Source organism: Cydia amplana, chromosome 6 (assembly GCF_948474715.1).
Source record: "Cydia amplana chromosome 6, ilCydAmpl1.1, whole genome shotgun sequence".
Classification (NCBI taxonomy): Eukaryota; Metazoa; Arthropoda; class Insecta; order Lepidoptera; family Tortricidae; genus Cydia; species Cydia amplana.
The window spans coordinates 12,656,250-12,670,657 of record NC_086074.1 but is presented as its reverse complement, the minus strand read 5'-3'; the positions used below and the strand labels follow the sequence as shown (position 1 = coordinate 12,670,657).

Sequence of the window (14,408 nt, the reverse complement as noted above, 5' to 3'; positions counted from 1 at the left end):
GACTTACGTATAGACAAGATTTTAAATTTATTCATTAACACATTGAATCATACAGATTCGTAAGTATTCTTAATATCAGTACGTTCGTGTATAACAGGCGTTAACACGGATATTTTGGTCCGATAACCATACATTCACTAAAAATAAAATATAATTCGGCTGTTTAGCCTGTTCATGGACACAGACCCCATGTTTACATTAGAATTAAAACAAAATTACTTCCCGGCCTAGGCCTTCAATTTCGTATGAAACTCCTTTACAGTTCTCTGGAGTTGCTCCGCCCTAAACGTGATACTTCGAAGCCTGATATAACGCCCGGAGCGACGACATTTCATTGCATGTTTGAGAAAAATTTATTTATACGTAGTCATAAGTTGTTATCTTGTTTAACTAGGTACTATCTTGAGACCCAGTGCGATGGGACTCATGGGGCATTTAACGACTAACAGACGCACATTGAGAGAGAAGGTAAGTTCAAGTTTCAACGCGCGTTTCGACATTTTGGACCCTTACTAACTTTTATGGAGCAGTTACACATAGATCGACCTAGCTCCAAACCTAGCAAAGCTTGTACTAGGCGATATATGTACATAGATACTTAAAACATAGAAAACTGCGGACTAATTATTCGAACTAGCACTTCGGGCTTCATAGCCATGGTCACTACGTACCTACTGGGCTAGGAGGCCGTTAACCCTTTTTTTATAGGTAGATATAAAAATGATAAATCAAGATGCTCACGAAATCACGAGATTTTTTTGTGAGATTATTTCGACCTTGTTGTGCTATTTAAAATGTTGTTGACCTCATAAAGGTGATTCTTCGCCATTAAGCGACCAGGTACCTAAGGGTAGATGAACTCATGAACTTGAATTACGTCCAGTCATTGTAATACTATTCTAACAACACAACACAAGTATTATATTTATTTCGTGGTAATGATTGACAACGGCGATTTAGTAAAGTGCATTGGCTGCATAATAAATGCAAATGACTGATGACTGACTTTGTGTAGGTAAGTACATAATTATTTAGATTATTAAGATCACATCACTTCATTTGTTTGATCTTTGCTCTCTAGTATTAATGTGCCTACTGCCTCAATTTCATCACGTAGGTAATCGGATTGAATCTAATAAGATACCAACATTAAAACTCTTTGTTTTTTGTAAGATTTACATAGGTGCTTTTATACTGTAGTATGGATAGGTATTCATCATAATTTAAGAGCGTGGCTCTTGTCGGTGAAGTATGCGCCAGTTTTCGCGGTCCTCGGCCAGGTTCTTTAGGGCCCTGTAAGACACGACATTTGCCTTTGCTTTTAGTTGTTGTGTATAGCTTGCTTGTGGTCTTTCTCTTCTTCTTCTAGCTTCGAGCTTGGCTTCTGCCTCGTCTATTTGAATAGGTATTGATGACATGCATTTAGGCCTTTTCGAAACTTTGACAATCTACGTAAATATTACCATTACTTCAGCAGGTGCCTAATGTGCCTATAGTGTTTACTAAGTCGTCATTTTGTCGCCAAACCCTAATTCACCTAAAAGTACTCGTCCTCTGTTCCTTTTGGTTTCAATGCATACAATATACATCCATATTCATATTTATATTTTTTTTTACCTTTAAACGAGCAATTCTTGTATATATTCTTTCCAAGTATTGACACACACAATTAAATAAATAAAGAACATTAAATAAGCTTAAAAATAACAATACAAACTATCTATAAATAAACTTATAATATACGCCCTATAAATAAAACAATATTTATATTACACCCATATATGTACATGCGAATAATAATTTTTCGGTATTTTTGGCGTTGGGTATGACTGACATTTAGCTCGCGTAGCAGGCATGGACTGACGCATAGCAGAACTTGTTTAACCGAAAGTGGTACGTACCTTTTTGGTACGGAACCCTAAAACATACCTACTACATAAGAAAATGGGCCTCTGTACATGCTTTGCGGGTGTTTCGATCGTTTTTAGATATCATAAACTGAAGAAAAATGGAATTAATTAACAACCAGCATTTAAAGGAGGACCTGCAATTATCAGAAAATCGTGACTTAGGTTTTTGAACAATGAAAGAGGTGTAACTAGTCTCAGAAGTGTTGAGACATCTAACAACTCTCCTAATAAACTATGGTAAGTAATGGTTTCGGTCATATAGGTCAGCCGAGTCGGCGGAACACCCACTGCCATTTAAAGGTAGACTTCCGTATCCAGTACCGACTGCAGCAAGAGACAAGTTGCTATTGCAAAATTTGTTGGCTTGAACCGAAGGTAAGTGTCAACGACCTCAACCGCCTCAACGTCGCGTTAAGGATTGTCTTCTAAACAGTTAGGTAAGCGAACGTTTTAATGAACTTTATAATCATTCCGAAAATTGCATAATTAGTTACGGAATAAGTTGTGCAGAAATGTTCAAAAGAGCGTGAGCAAGTCGAACAGGAGCAGTCGAGCGTTGATCTGACACACACATCTGACACATCGCATGTTGATGCGGGTCAAAAACGTGACAAGGTACCTACCTACACATTTCTATACTCCAAAAGCATTTCACGGTTTCATACCTCTAGAAATTCCAACGGCTATTATTAAATAGTATTTTCTTATGAATTAGTAAGCACCGACACATAGAGTCCTGTTTATTATGAATAAATAAATATACCAATATTACTTATTAGATACAAGAAAATATTCCTACGAAAACTGTCATTTATATAGTTATATTATTCAACGTATCTAATATGGAAAAATCCAACAGTTAGTCCTACCTTAAGTATTATTTTCTAATGCACTTGTTTGTGAGTAGCTCACTCCTAATGCTACACTTCCGGATGACCTCAGCTTATCTCATGAAAATCTATTAGCGACAGCTTTAGAGGCGGTCAGTTAAAAACAGTAGGTCAAGAGTTACTCGCTTGCGATCGCTTTGGGCGGGAGGGTGCCTTTACGTTTCACTTTCGCCGCAGCGCAGGCGCAGCGGTCCGCTGGGTCGTTGGCCCCGTGTCCTCGTCCGCGTGCCGATTAGATAATTTTTCGCGCTACGTTGTCAAAATACTCATGACCTAATGGTACAGTGAGCGCGGCCGTTGAACCCGCGAGCGCTGCGCCCGCGCCTGGCGTAGACGTGTGCGCCGCGCCGGCGAGCCGCCGCCGCCGGGCTTTTTTGCCACGTCGCCGCCGCCGATAAATGATCGGCGTGAAATCGGCGTGACCTTGAGTGTTGTTAATTAGCTATTGCAAGTTGTTATTTGGATTATAATATGGATTATTTGGAATTATATATGTTACAGTGGTCAAATATACATCAATTTTGACACACCGATTAATGTAATTGAGTAATCCTCAATATTCAGCGTCAAGAAAGATGAGGGAGCGATATACGAAGTAGGCTTTACAATTTACTAGGCAACGAAATCACAGGGTTCATTTACCATAGGACGTCAAGGTGGTGTAACAACAAGAAATACATCGAAATGGCGGCTCTTCTGAAGAAAATTGAAAACGAAAGTTCTAGGTTGTCTTAAGATCAACCATTTCAAGACCAAAGTAATGGTAGTAGACAGGGCAAACGCACTCCCATTTACCGACGCACGACGCACTCGGCGATTACGAATAAGCGAGCTAGTTCGTATATCTTGGATTGATAACCAGTGCCAGTGGTTGCACCGCCGAGAAACGCCGCAGAGCTGGCATGGCTAAGAGTGCTATATGGCCAACCTCGACAAAATCTGGAAGAACAGAGATATTCGACGTGCAACTAAAGTGCGCTTGGTACGAGCTGCCGTGTTTTCAATATTACAGTATGGTGCCGAAACGTGAAGCCTCAAAAAGCGCAAAGTGGCAAAGGTATAGGCGCTTTTAAGATGTGGTGTTAACGAAGACTTAATACCTTGGAAAGCTAGAAAGTAGAAACCCCTCCATTCTCAGAGAGCTCAGATCTCAATATCGCGACTCAGCTCTTCACAATCTGCCATATGTGAGCCCTTAGATTCTTCGGACATATTATGCGGTTTCCAACGCACGATGTAGAGACACACAAGAATTTAGGCCGAATGAATGGCAAACGTGCTCGACTTGGAGCATGTGTGAGATGGTCGAACGCTATGAAGAAGCCGACCTCTTCAAGCTTCAAGCAAGCAGCACACTGGTGCTTGTACGACAAGATAACCGTTAAAAAGAAACCATAGCAGTCCACTATATTTTCAACAGCAACATCCTAACTGTGCGGCGTATCCTGATAGACGAGTTCTTTAAATGAGCATGGCTTATTGGAATTTGAAATTTCATTGTGCTGTGTTTTTTCTTTGTTTCTTTTGAATCTTCTTTGGTAATACGAATTCAAAATTAACTTCTCTGCCTTTGGCGTTGAAATGAATGTGTATAGTGCAATAGTGCTAACCACCAATTGTTTTTCTTAATCTGTATTTACTGGTGAGAACCTGTAATTGGCTTTTTGTATCACATTTATAAAACCTATTAACATGTTAACAGCTGTTGGATCTCCGAATAGTAATAAATAAATAAATATCTAGCAAATTTCTAGGATATTTGGAGTTCTGTTTTGTTAAAGTTCGTCATTTTTAATACGACAAGCCATGGAAGTCATGAGAAAATAGAGAGTTACAGATAGGATTGAAGGTCATTGGGACCAGGTAACCCCTTAATGCCAGTCAGTTACTAGGGAAATCAAGTTATCATGCCTATCCTATATTGAAGTATGTATAATAAACATTTACAAATCCTATTTCACTCACAGGCTGTTCAAAACTATACGTAGTTCACTGACCAGCAACCTAGATTGATCTAATTGTCAAGGAAAACAACAAATTAATGATTTTACTTACGAAACCTGAAAGTCAAGGTCACGCCGATTTCACGCCGAAAACACGCCGCCGCCGCCGATTTTTTGGCAAACGCCGCCGCCGATCATTTTTTAATCGGCGCACACGTCTAGCCTGGCGCTGCGAGTCGACGCCGAGTACGGATTAGGAATACTTACCGGTCGATATCGGTAATCTCGTTTCAGTTTCATGGCAGCGAGGCTGTCAAAATAAGGATTATTAACTTTAATTAACCAGTTAATTAAATATGGATTTGCCGATTCCACAAAATCTGCGCTGACCTGAAAATGAAAAGACACTATTTATTTGTCGGTCAAATATTTATCATGTCCTAATAATCAATATGGGTAAAAAACACATAATTTTTTGCCTTAGAGGTAGGTATGCTACTTATGCTAGGAAAACAAGTATAGGTATGAGAAGCTGATAGAAACGAAAAACCACCTCTCATTAGGTACCTACATATAATTTAACAGCTGATCTATAATAGGTTATTTCCTATTTATAAACTGGTAGCTGCGTGAGGGCTACACAACCATAGCTCCGCCATTTTGGAAATCCAAAATGTGAATCTACTCGATTTACAAAAATAATCCATTTAATTATCGAACCTGCTCACAAAATTTCACGAGAATCAATTTTATTATATTTAGCGTCAGAAGCGTCAGAAAACGATACCAAAAATTATTCACCTTTCATTTCTACGTATTCAAGAGAATACGCTGAAAAAAGCGACCTGGGTGCGTAGCCAAAGTGCAATCGTTAACGCTCCGTAGAGTCCGTAGCGAACGAAACGCAACTGTCACTGTTGCACTAGTGGGGAAGAGTGATAATTGGCACGTTGCCTACGCACCCTATAAAGAAGCCTACCCTCTACCACCTGCCGCGATAGCAGATGACGCTGGATTGATTCTAGCCCTGGGCACTGGAGGCCCTTGGTCACTTTTTCTTCGTAAGTAGGTAAAAGACATTTATTTCGGTTTATAAGTCAAAAAAGCGTTTCAACCCAAGCAGAAACGGTGACAGTTCGCATGCTTCGTCGCTTTCTACATAAAATGGTCAGTAATTTACTTATTTTCATAAGAAATATTTTGGTATAGGATTAGGACGGACTGAAAAATATATATATATTTTCATATAATATATAATATATATATTTTCCTGTAAGTGTCACAATTTTCTATTATTCGATTTTACAGAATACCGAATGTTGAAAAAAAAATCTTTGGGCCGAACACCCAATGGAGTCTGAATATTCGTGGTATCTCTAATGGCTCCTCTATACGATGGGCCAACGCCAGCCACTCCAAGGGACGCAGCCATGCGGTAGAATGAGATATCAATATCACTTGCTCCCTCTAACGCATAAATGCGTCCCTGGAGTGGCCGGCGTTGACCCATCGTGTAGAGGAGCCATAATAAACGACCCTCGTCTTAAGTATGATATGGATAATTGGATATGACTGACCAAAACTTCTACGCTGAGCTGAAATATCTGAAAGGTGCTCCAAATAATAGGGCTTTCAAACTTTTTAGCAAGAACATCTCTCTGTAGGTTCTGTAATGTGTGCGACACAGAAAAAAACGTGGAATGAGGCCAGCTTTACAAGACGTCTCTCAGGTACCTACCTACTCGGAGACGCGTTTTGCAGGCACGGAAATCCTTTCTTTTTTAGAGTTGATGTTTCAGACACACATCATACATATAGACATCATAGTTCCAAAGGACTGAAACCGACTATTTCATTGCGGTTGTAACTTATATAGGAAGTATGCAGTGGGTTTATGGTGAGATTAACGTTTATGACTGCGTTTTGTTGGTAGGGGGAATTTCTTTTTTAAAAGTCATAGGTTGTGTGAAAATTAGTTATTAAAATGTATTATTTTATTTTACAAATATCTGGTTATGCTGTAATTGTATGCATAGTTTTTCGTTATTCGATTTGGGAACAAACCAGATTAATAAGGGGTTAATGGCTTTAGCCGCGGAAGCTGAAGACGTCGGATCGATTCCGGCCTCGGCCATTGGCGAGCTTGTTCACTTTTTTAAAAGTAGGTATATTATGACATATGTTATTATTATTGGGGTGTTATGGGCCTTTGAGTTTCGCATCGACCAAGTACTTATAGTATATATGGCTCTTCTGAGGTGAACTTTTCGCTTCGAACCATAATCTTTCAAACAAAGGCCATTGTCTCTATTATCGCAAACCCGCCAGCTCGAGCGTTAGCACGTGCCAGTACAACATTCATATTGAAAAACAACCGGTATCGTCATAGTATTAAGGTTCAAATTTAATGTCACTGATATTCTAGATATTCCGTTTTGGTAGTGTAGGACGATAGACCGCCCCGAAGCGATACGGCACTCATATTATTTTGATACTTAGTGTGGTGTTAAAAATGAAACGTGGGTATCTAATCTAATACCTTTATACGAGCAATTAGTGTTTATTTATATATATATGTCGGCGACGGATGGTCCCGATGGCGGTGGGCGCGTGGGGGTAGTACCTAGATGTATTACTTCACAGCCAAAATAGTAGGTATGCTACAAACGCATGAAATAAACATTCGGACTCATTAACTATACTAGTGCCTACTATATTTCAGTACTAAATGATGAAAAGAACTAATTGCTATTAGAATGTTGACTGGTTAAATTCAAAATAAAAAGATCACATGAAATCGTTCAAATCTTTATTTCAGTCAAACTAAACCGGTTCCAACCCTACACCTCTGACCCGAGAAGATTTAACCCGGCAACAAACTCGGCGGGACACATCTTTTCAAAACAACACATAGTTTCTTTATTTTACAAAAGTAAGCTTCTAATGGCACATAAGAAATCAAAATAACACTTGGAATAAAACACTTAGCTAAACGGTTAAACAACGTGAGAATCTATAAGCTTTCAGAATAATCCTTCAGGTGTAAGCCTTCAGGAACGTAGCGAATTAGGCACGAGCTTGGCTAACGTCCGATCTCTAGCGCAGTCCGATCAAGAAGAAAGAAGCCAGTTCCCGCGGCGGAGCCAACCGCTCCCGCCTCCAAATCAAGTTGGTAAACCTGCCTGACCAGTCTACCAACATAACGACAAAAATGCCTGCTCGTGCCTACGTTCACTCAAGATACGCCTCTTGACGTTCCAAAGCCTTCTACCTGTCATTTTCGTTCAACAATACACCAATAGATGGCGGCGTTACTCACTACGCAGCTTCATTATTTCGTTACAAGCAAATAATACATAGCCAAACATTGCTAATCGACTTTTACAGGCGTCTAACTATGAACTGTAATGCTGCAATACGTCTTTCTGGTGTCTCGCTCCGACACGGCCGTCCTGCGTTACACACGTCCTCGTGTGTGGGTGTATGCATTTGATACTGAAACAAAACATACAGCACAGTATCTCATCGCTCGGTCATTCCTGACCAACAATTTGGATCTCACTCAAATTACTATTAAAATCAAACTTTGTTATCAATCAAACCAGAAAAAATAATTGTTCAAAATTACTTTAACAATCCTCAATTCTCTAGTCGAAAATAGTCCATCGAGCAACAACTAAATAAAAATAATCATCAGAAATCATCGCCGCTATCTAACGGATACACTCCTATAATCATCGCCTCCATCTGGCGGATACTCTCAAATTTATGTGAAAACAAAACAATCCCAAACATCAAAAACACAAATCACAACAGCTCTAATTCATTGCTCGACAGTATCACTAGTATCACTACTATTGTCGTCAAACCAACCATTGTCCGACTGCCGTCGTTGGTGGTCGTGTCCATTGCGCACTTATTTATTTATTCATAACAATAAAATTTTAACGGTGTCAAATCAGTGTCAGCACTTTTCTTATAAACTGTGAATATACGCGGAGTTATACAAACTGTGTAATGGATACAATTTCACAACGTTGCGATGACTGGTAGAGACGCATTTAATAGAAGTTCACGAACTCTGCGAAGCCCTCCTCCAGAAAGAAGACCGGCTATGGAAACTGCCCAAGGAACCCCGGTAGCCGTAGCACCAGCCGAAGGACCCGAAATTGTATCAACTACCGAAATCCAGAATTGGATATCCGAAATTGAAAGGCGCCTTAATGAAATTTGCACCATTTCAAATGAGGGCAAGTTAAATTCAGACCAAAAAATTAGAATAAACACGCTTAGTAAAAGCGTTTTGGGCGGAATCTCTCAAATGGCTGTTCAGTATCAAGCGGTCAAACAGAATTTCTTACTTTGCCAAGCTCAAGTGAATACCCTGTCCCAGCAAAAAAACATTAGCACCCAACTTCATGAAATCAAGCAGCACCTGGAAGCTAAAACAACAACCGAAGCAAAACAATCCTTTGCCGACATGGTCAGGACCGGGAAAAGTTCAGCTGTGGTGCCCACCAATACTAGCAGCATCGCAATTTACCCTGCAGATAAAGAAAAATCTAGTGAGGATACCAAACACCTGATCCAAAACTTAATCAAGCCAGAGGCCCTAAAACTTCACGTTCGCGGTATGAGGAAGACAAAGAATGGTGGTATCATAAACAGCACTGATAGAAAGGATGACCTCGAAAAGCTTAAAGCATCTCAGCAGCTTCAGCAATCGGGACTTAAAGTGGAAGACACGACCAAAAGGAGACCGAAGATAATCATACTAGGAGTCCCGACAAATATGACCGAAAAAGAGGTATTCGATTGTATTTTCGAACAAAACGTTGTGGACCTTCAACCGAGTCTCTCCAGGGACATATTTATGAGCTCAGTGAAACTTAGTCATAAATCAGGAAAAAAGGACTTATCCACCTGCAACTACATTCTAGAATGCACAGCCGAAATACGACGAATGCTTATACAACAACAACGCGTTTTTATTAATTGGACATCTTGCCCAGTACGAGACTTTACTCTCTTGACCAGGTGTTATTTTTGCCATTTATACGGCCATTCGGCTAAATATTGCAGAGATACAGCACCTACGTGTGGACATTGTGGGTCATCAGGACACAGTATAAAAGAGTGCACAAAACAAGGCGATCCTCCCAAATGCGCTACATGTCAACGCTTTAAGAAGCCGTGCAATCATAAAACCGGAGACGAGCAGTGTCCAGCGATGAAATTTGCGCAAATCAGATATTTAAATTCCATAGACTATGAAGGCGACTAGAGCGCCGCGATTAAACGCCATTTGCTGCACTTATCAACAAAGGTAGATAACGCAAACAACGTCTTACTTGATGAGCTACATTGAATTTAAAATTAGGATAGACTTATTTGTACAAATTGTATAGTTATGTCATGACTTAACATTTTTAATAGTAGAAAGTAGAACATAGTCACTTAATTTATTGTTATTATAAATAATATTTTTTTGTTAACTTAAGCATTTCCCCACTTACTCATTGACCTACAAAATTTGCATACCTAAGATACAAGTAAATGTTTACTTAGTTTAGGTATGTTTATTAAATTATATTTAGCAATTGAAAATAAAATTATAGTTGGTATTTTAGTTCTAACTTTATTAAAGTGTATTAGAAAATAATATGTATGAATGTCCTATTACTTAAGTATATATTGCATAATTACCATTGTAAAAATCAAAGTAGCATAAGTTTTATTGAATAAATATTATCTTATCTTATCTTATCTTATCTAAACTCGTCAATATCAATTTACGGGGAAATTATCTGGCATTAAAAAAAAATTGGTCATATGTGATCTAAATTTTTGTAAGACATCCTAAAATAAATAACATTCTGAATTGATAGTTCCAATTTTACTCATATGAGCACAGTACATAAACGGGAATTCATTTTTAACAAAACAACACCAGTCCTTCGGTGCATTGCCAGTCCTTCGGCAGATACCAGACCCTCGTCAGAAGTAACCATCTCAGCCGCGTAAGTGCTACTCCTCGCAAAGAGCATTCTGCACATAAAAAGCAGACCACGTGCACCTCTTACATGCTCCGGCACTTCTGATGCGGTCACTAAACAATACCCAGTACATCGGGCATACTTTCAGTCCATCGAAAGCAAAACAGTATTGCCCAATCCATCGGGCGTGCCTTCAGTCCATCGAAAGCATGACAGTAGTGCCCAGTTCATCGGGCGTAATTTCAGTCCTACGAAAGTACAAGCTTTCAGTCCATCGAAAGCACAAAAAAAATGTTAAGAGTGAATCCCGAAAAGAAAATAAACACAGGCGTTACAATCATGTAACTCAGAATTACTGACACTATCAGCATCAACTGATCGACTGAAACTGAACTTTACTCATCAAAATAACTGAAAATCGCTTTTTACTTTAGCTTTTACAACAGAAACTCGCTCAAGAGTTCTAAACAGATGTAAGACATCTCAAAATAATCCCAACGAAATGGGAACTGCTCACCAGCTTAATAAAGTATGATGCACGCGACCATTTATTATTATTGGGGTGGTATCGGGCCTTTGAGTGTCACGTCGACCAAGTATTGATCTATTGTGACGGCCCTTTAAAGTTCATTACTAATGCCCGTTGCATCCAGAAAATTACAGATGCTTTGGGCCGTAACGTTCTGTACCTCATAGGGTTGCAATACATGCCGCCCTAAGTAGGTACTTCTTTTTGACATTAGTGGTCCACAGGAACAGAGAATGTGCATTGCAGTCTCCTCTGACTCCTGGCAGAACCTGCATGTCGCATCTTGTTTCTTGCCAATTTGAAACATGTGCTTGTTCAACTTACAGTGTCCAGTCAGTATTCTAGTCACCGCGCAAGTTTTGTGCCTTTTGAGCCCCAGCAGCTCCTTAGCGATTTTGCTGTTGAACCCTTTGATTAGAGCTTTCGAGTGTACTTGTCCTTTAGCGAACTTCCACCAATCGATTGCTCTCTTTTTTTCTAAGTCGCTGAGCAGAGAATATGCATCCCGTTTTGTGATTCCACAGAACGGTTCTGGGCCGACCAGGGGTGTGTCTGCGCCCTTTCTTGCAAGTTCGTCTGCTTCTTCGTTTCCGTTAATGTCGGAGTGCCCTGGTACCCATCTAAGTGTGACTTTGTTGGAGTTAGCCAGTGCATTTAGGTTTGTTTTACAGTTCTGGACTAGTTTTGAGTTTGACTCAAGGGATTCTAGTGCCAGCAGAGCAGCCTGGCTGTCTGAGTTGATGTAGATATGTTGGTGTCTTAGGTTTCTGTCCAGGTTAATCTCCGCACATTTGTTGATGGCGAAGACTTCTGCCTGGAAGATTGAGGCCTTTGTGCCCATGCTGACGCTAGCTCTGAGCTTAGGTCTCTCACCATAGATCCCACATCCTACATCATTTCCTTTCTTTGAACCATCCGTGTACCAGATGTGGCTTCCCTCTTCAACGTACATTTGGTTGTTAGTCCATTTGTCTCTAGGAGGTATTTCTACTGTGTACAGTTTGGTGAAATGACATTCGGTGTGTGTGTCATCAGTGGGCATGCTAAGGGTTTTATTTGCAAAAACCCAGGCCTTTAGTTTGGCTAATGCACGCGACCAAGTCAAAGGTGGTGGTGGTGAGGTCCAACCCAAGCACGGAGGCTGATCCTTTCCGCTTGCCGTTGCCGTTGCTGTGGCAGATTGCGAGAGACACGATGTGGTTCAACATAGCTGGCTGTTACTGAAATCATCATTTGCACGGTATCAGGTTCATCATGTATGCAGGCTAAACTCAAAAGGTTTATGAAATGCAAGGTGGCAGACACAAAAAAACATGTTTTCAATGTATACGGGGCTTCAAAAATCTCAGAATAAAATTTAAACTTCAATGAGTGCGTTTTCTTTCATTCTATGAACAAAAAAAACACGTGTTCCAAAAATAAGTAACACGGTAAAATGGGCCAATACGAAAAGTGACAGCTTATTAGTTACGTTCGACTGTTATGCTTCGCCATTACACTCAAAATAAAATCCACTAATAAACAATTAGAACGAAACCTGTCCTTTTATTTCCAAATCTCCAGCACAGAAGATACTGCACAGCTGCTTCTGTGTCACGGGCGTAATGGTGTCTGCAAAGTTCGCTCGGCTCTGGCTGCAGGACACTGTAACATTAATTTTCATATGCGTAGCTCATGTTTCCATAGTATGCACGATTTGTGATCTATCACGGCATTACGAGCAATAATTTGTCGCAATTTTATTAATTACTAAAGGTTACAGGGTAAAGATTACATAATCCTATGCATTGGCAAATCAGCAGGATCAATTTCTAAAGGTGCATTGTATTTTCATGAAAACAAAAATATTTTTTGAGGGTAGATGCACAAGTGAGCGATGAAATAATATCACGTCGCGACAGCCAATATTTGATTTTAATTAACAATATGGATTTCATACCAAAATAACTTAAGATCACTTAGATTTAAATGGATTTTAAAAATTAATTGTATTTTCATGAAAAATCAATTATTGAGGGTAGATTCACAAGTGAGCGATGAATAATATCACGTCGTGATAGCTAATACTTGGTTTTAATTAACAGTATGGATTTCAAATCAAAATAACTCAAGATCGCTTCGATTTAAATGGATTACAAAAATTAATTACAAAGAAACATAACGATCCCAGACATGACGTCACGTAACGACCGCTATGCTCGACTGCCTCAATCATAATTCACAATTTCACAATAATTCTCACCAAATAACAATGAATTACACTCGCCATTCAATCAAGGTTAGACACGTGAGCTTACCTTACCACGTGTTCAGATTATGGAATGTAGGTCACCAGAAATACACCACGCTCCCAGGTGGCTGTGTAAGCAATACATGAAACTCCGCATCGATCCCACTTGCTGATGTCGGCGACGGATGGTCCCGATGGCGGTGGGCGCGTGGGGGTAGTACCTAGATGTATTACTTCACAGCCAAAATAGTAGGTATGCTACAAACGCATGAAATAAACATTCGGACTCATTAACCATACTAGTGCCTACTATATTTCAGTACTAAATGATGAAAAGAACTAATTGCTATTAGAATGTTGACTGGTTAAATTCAAAATAAAAAGATCACATGAAATCGTTCAAATCTTTATTTCAGTCAAACTAAACCGGTTCCAACCCTACACCTCTGACCCGAGAAGATTTAACCCGGCAACAAACTCGGCGGGACACATCTTTTCAAAACAACACATAGTTTCTTTATTTTACAAAAGTAAGCTTCTAATGGCACATAAGAAATCAAAATAACACTTGGAATAAAACACTTAGCTAAACGGTTAAACAACGTGAGAATCTATAAGCTTTCAGAATAATCCTTCAGGTGTAAGCCTTCAGGAACGTAGCGAATTAGGCACGAGCTTGGCTAACGTCCGATCTCTAGCGCAGTCCGATCAAGAAGAAAGAAGCCAGTTCCCGCGGCGGAGCCAACCGCTCCCGCCTCCAAATCAAGTTGGTAAACCTGCCTGACCAGTCTACCAACATAACGACAAAAATGCCTGCTCGTGCCTACGTTCACTCAAGATACGCCTCTTGACGTTCCAAAGCCTTCTACCTGTCATTTTCGTTCAACAATACACCAATAGATGGCGGCGT

The 14,408-nt window shown here is 39.8% G+C and overlaps 2 protein-coding genes across 2 annotated transcripts in view; one reads left to right on the top strand and one right to left on the bottom strand.

The window, feature by feature from the left end:
- LOC134649152 (transmembrane protein 17-like) overlaps nt 1-14,408 on the bottom strand; it is a 269,508-nt gene that overhangs the window by 104,790 nt on the left and 150,310 nt on the right. The window lies entirely within an intron of this gene.
- Nucleotides 8,815-10,027, top strand: LOC134649085 (uncharacterized). The gene has a single exon (XM_063503801.1). The coding sequence runs from the start codon at nt 8,858-8,860 to the stop codon at nt 10,025-10,027; it is 1,170 nt and encodes a 389-aa protein (XP_063359871.1). The 5' UTR covers nt 8,815-8,857.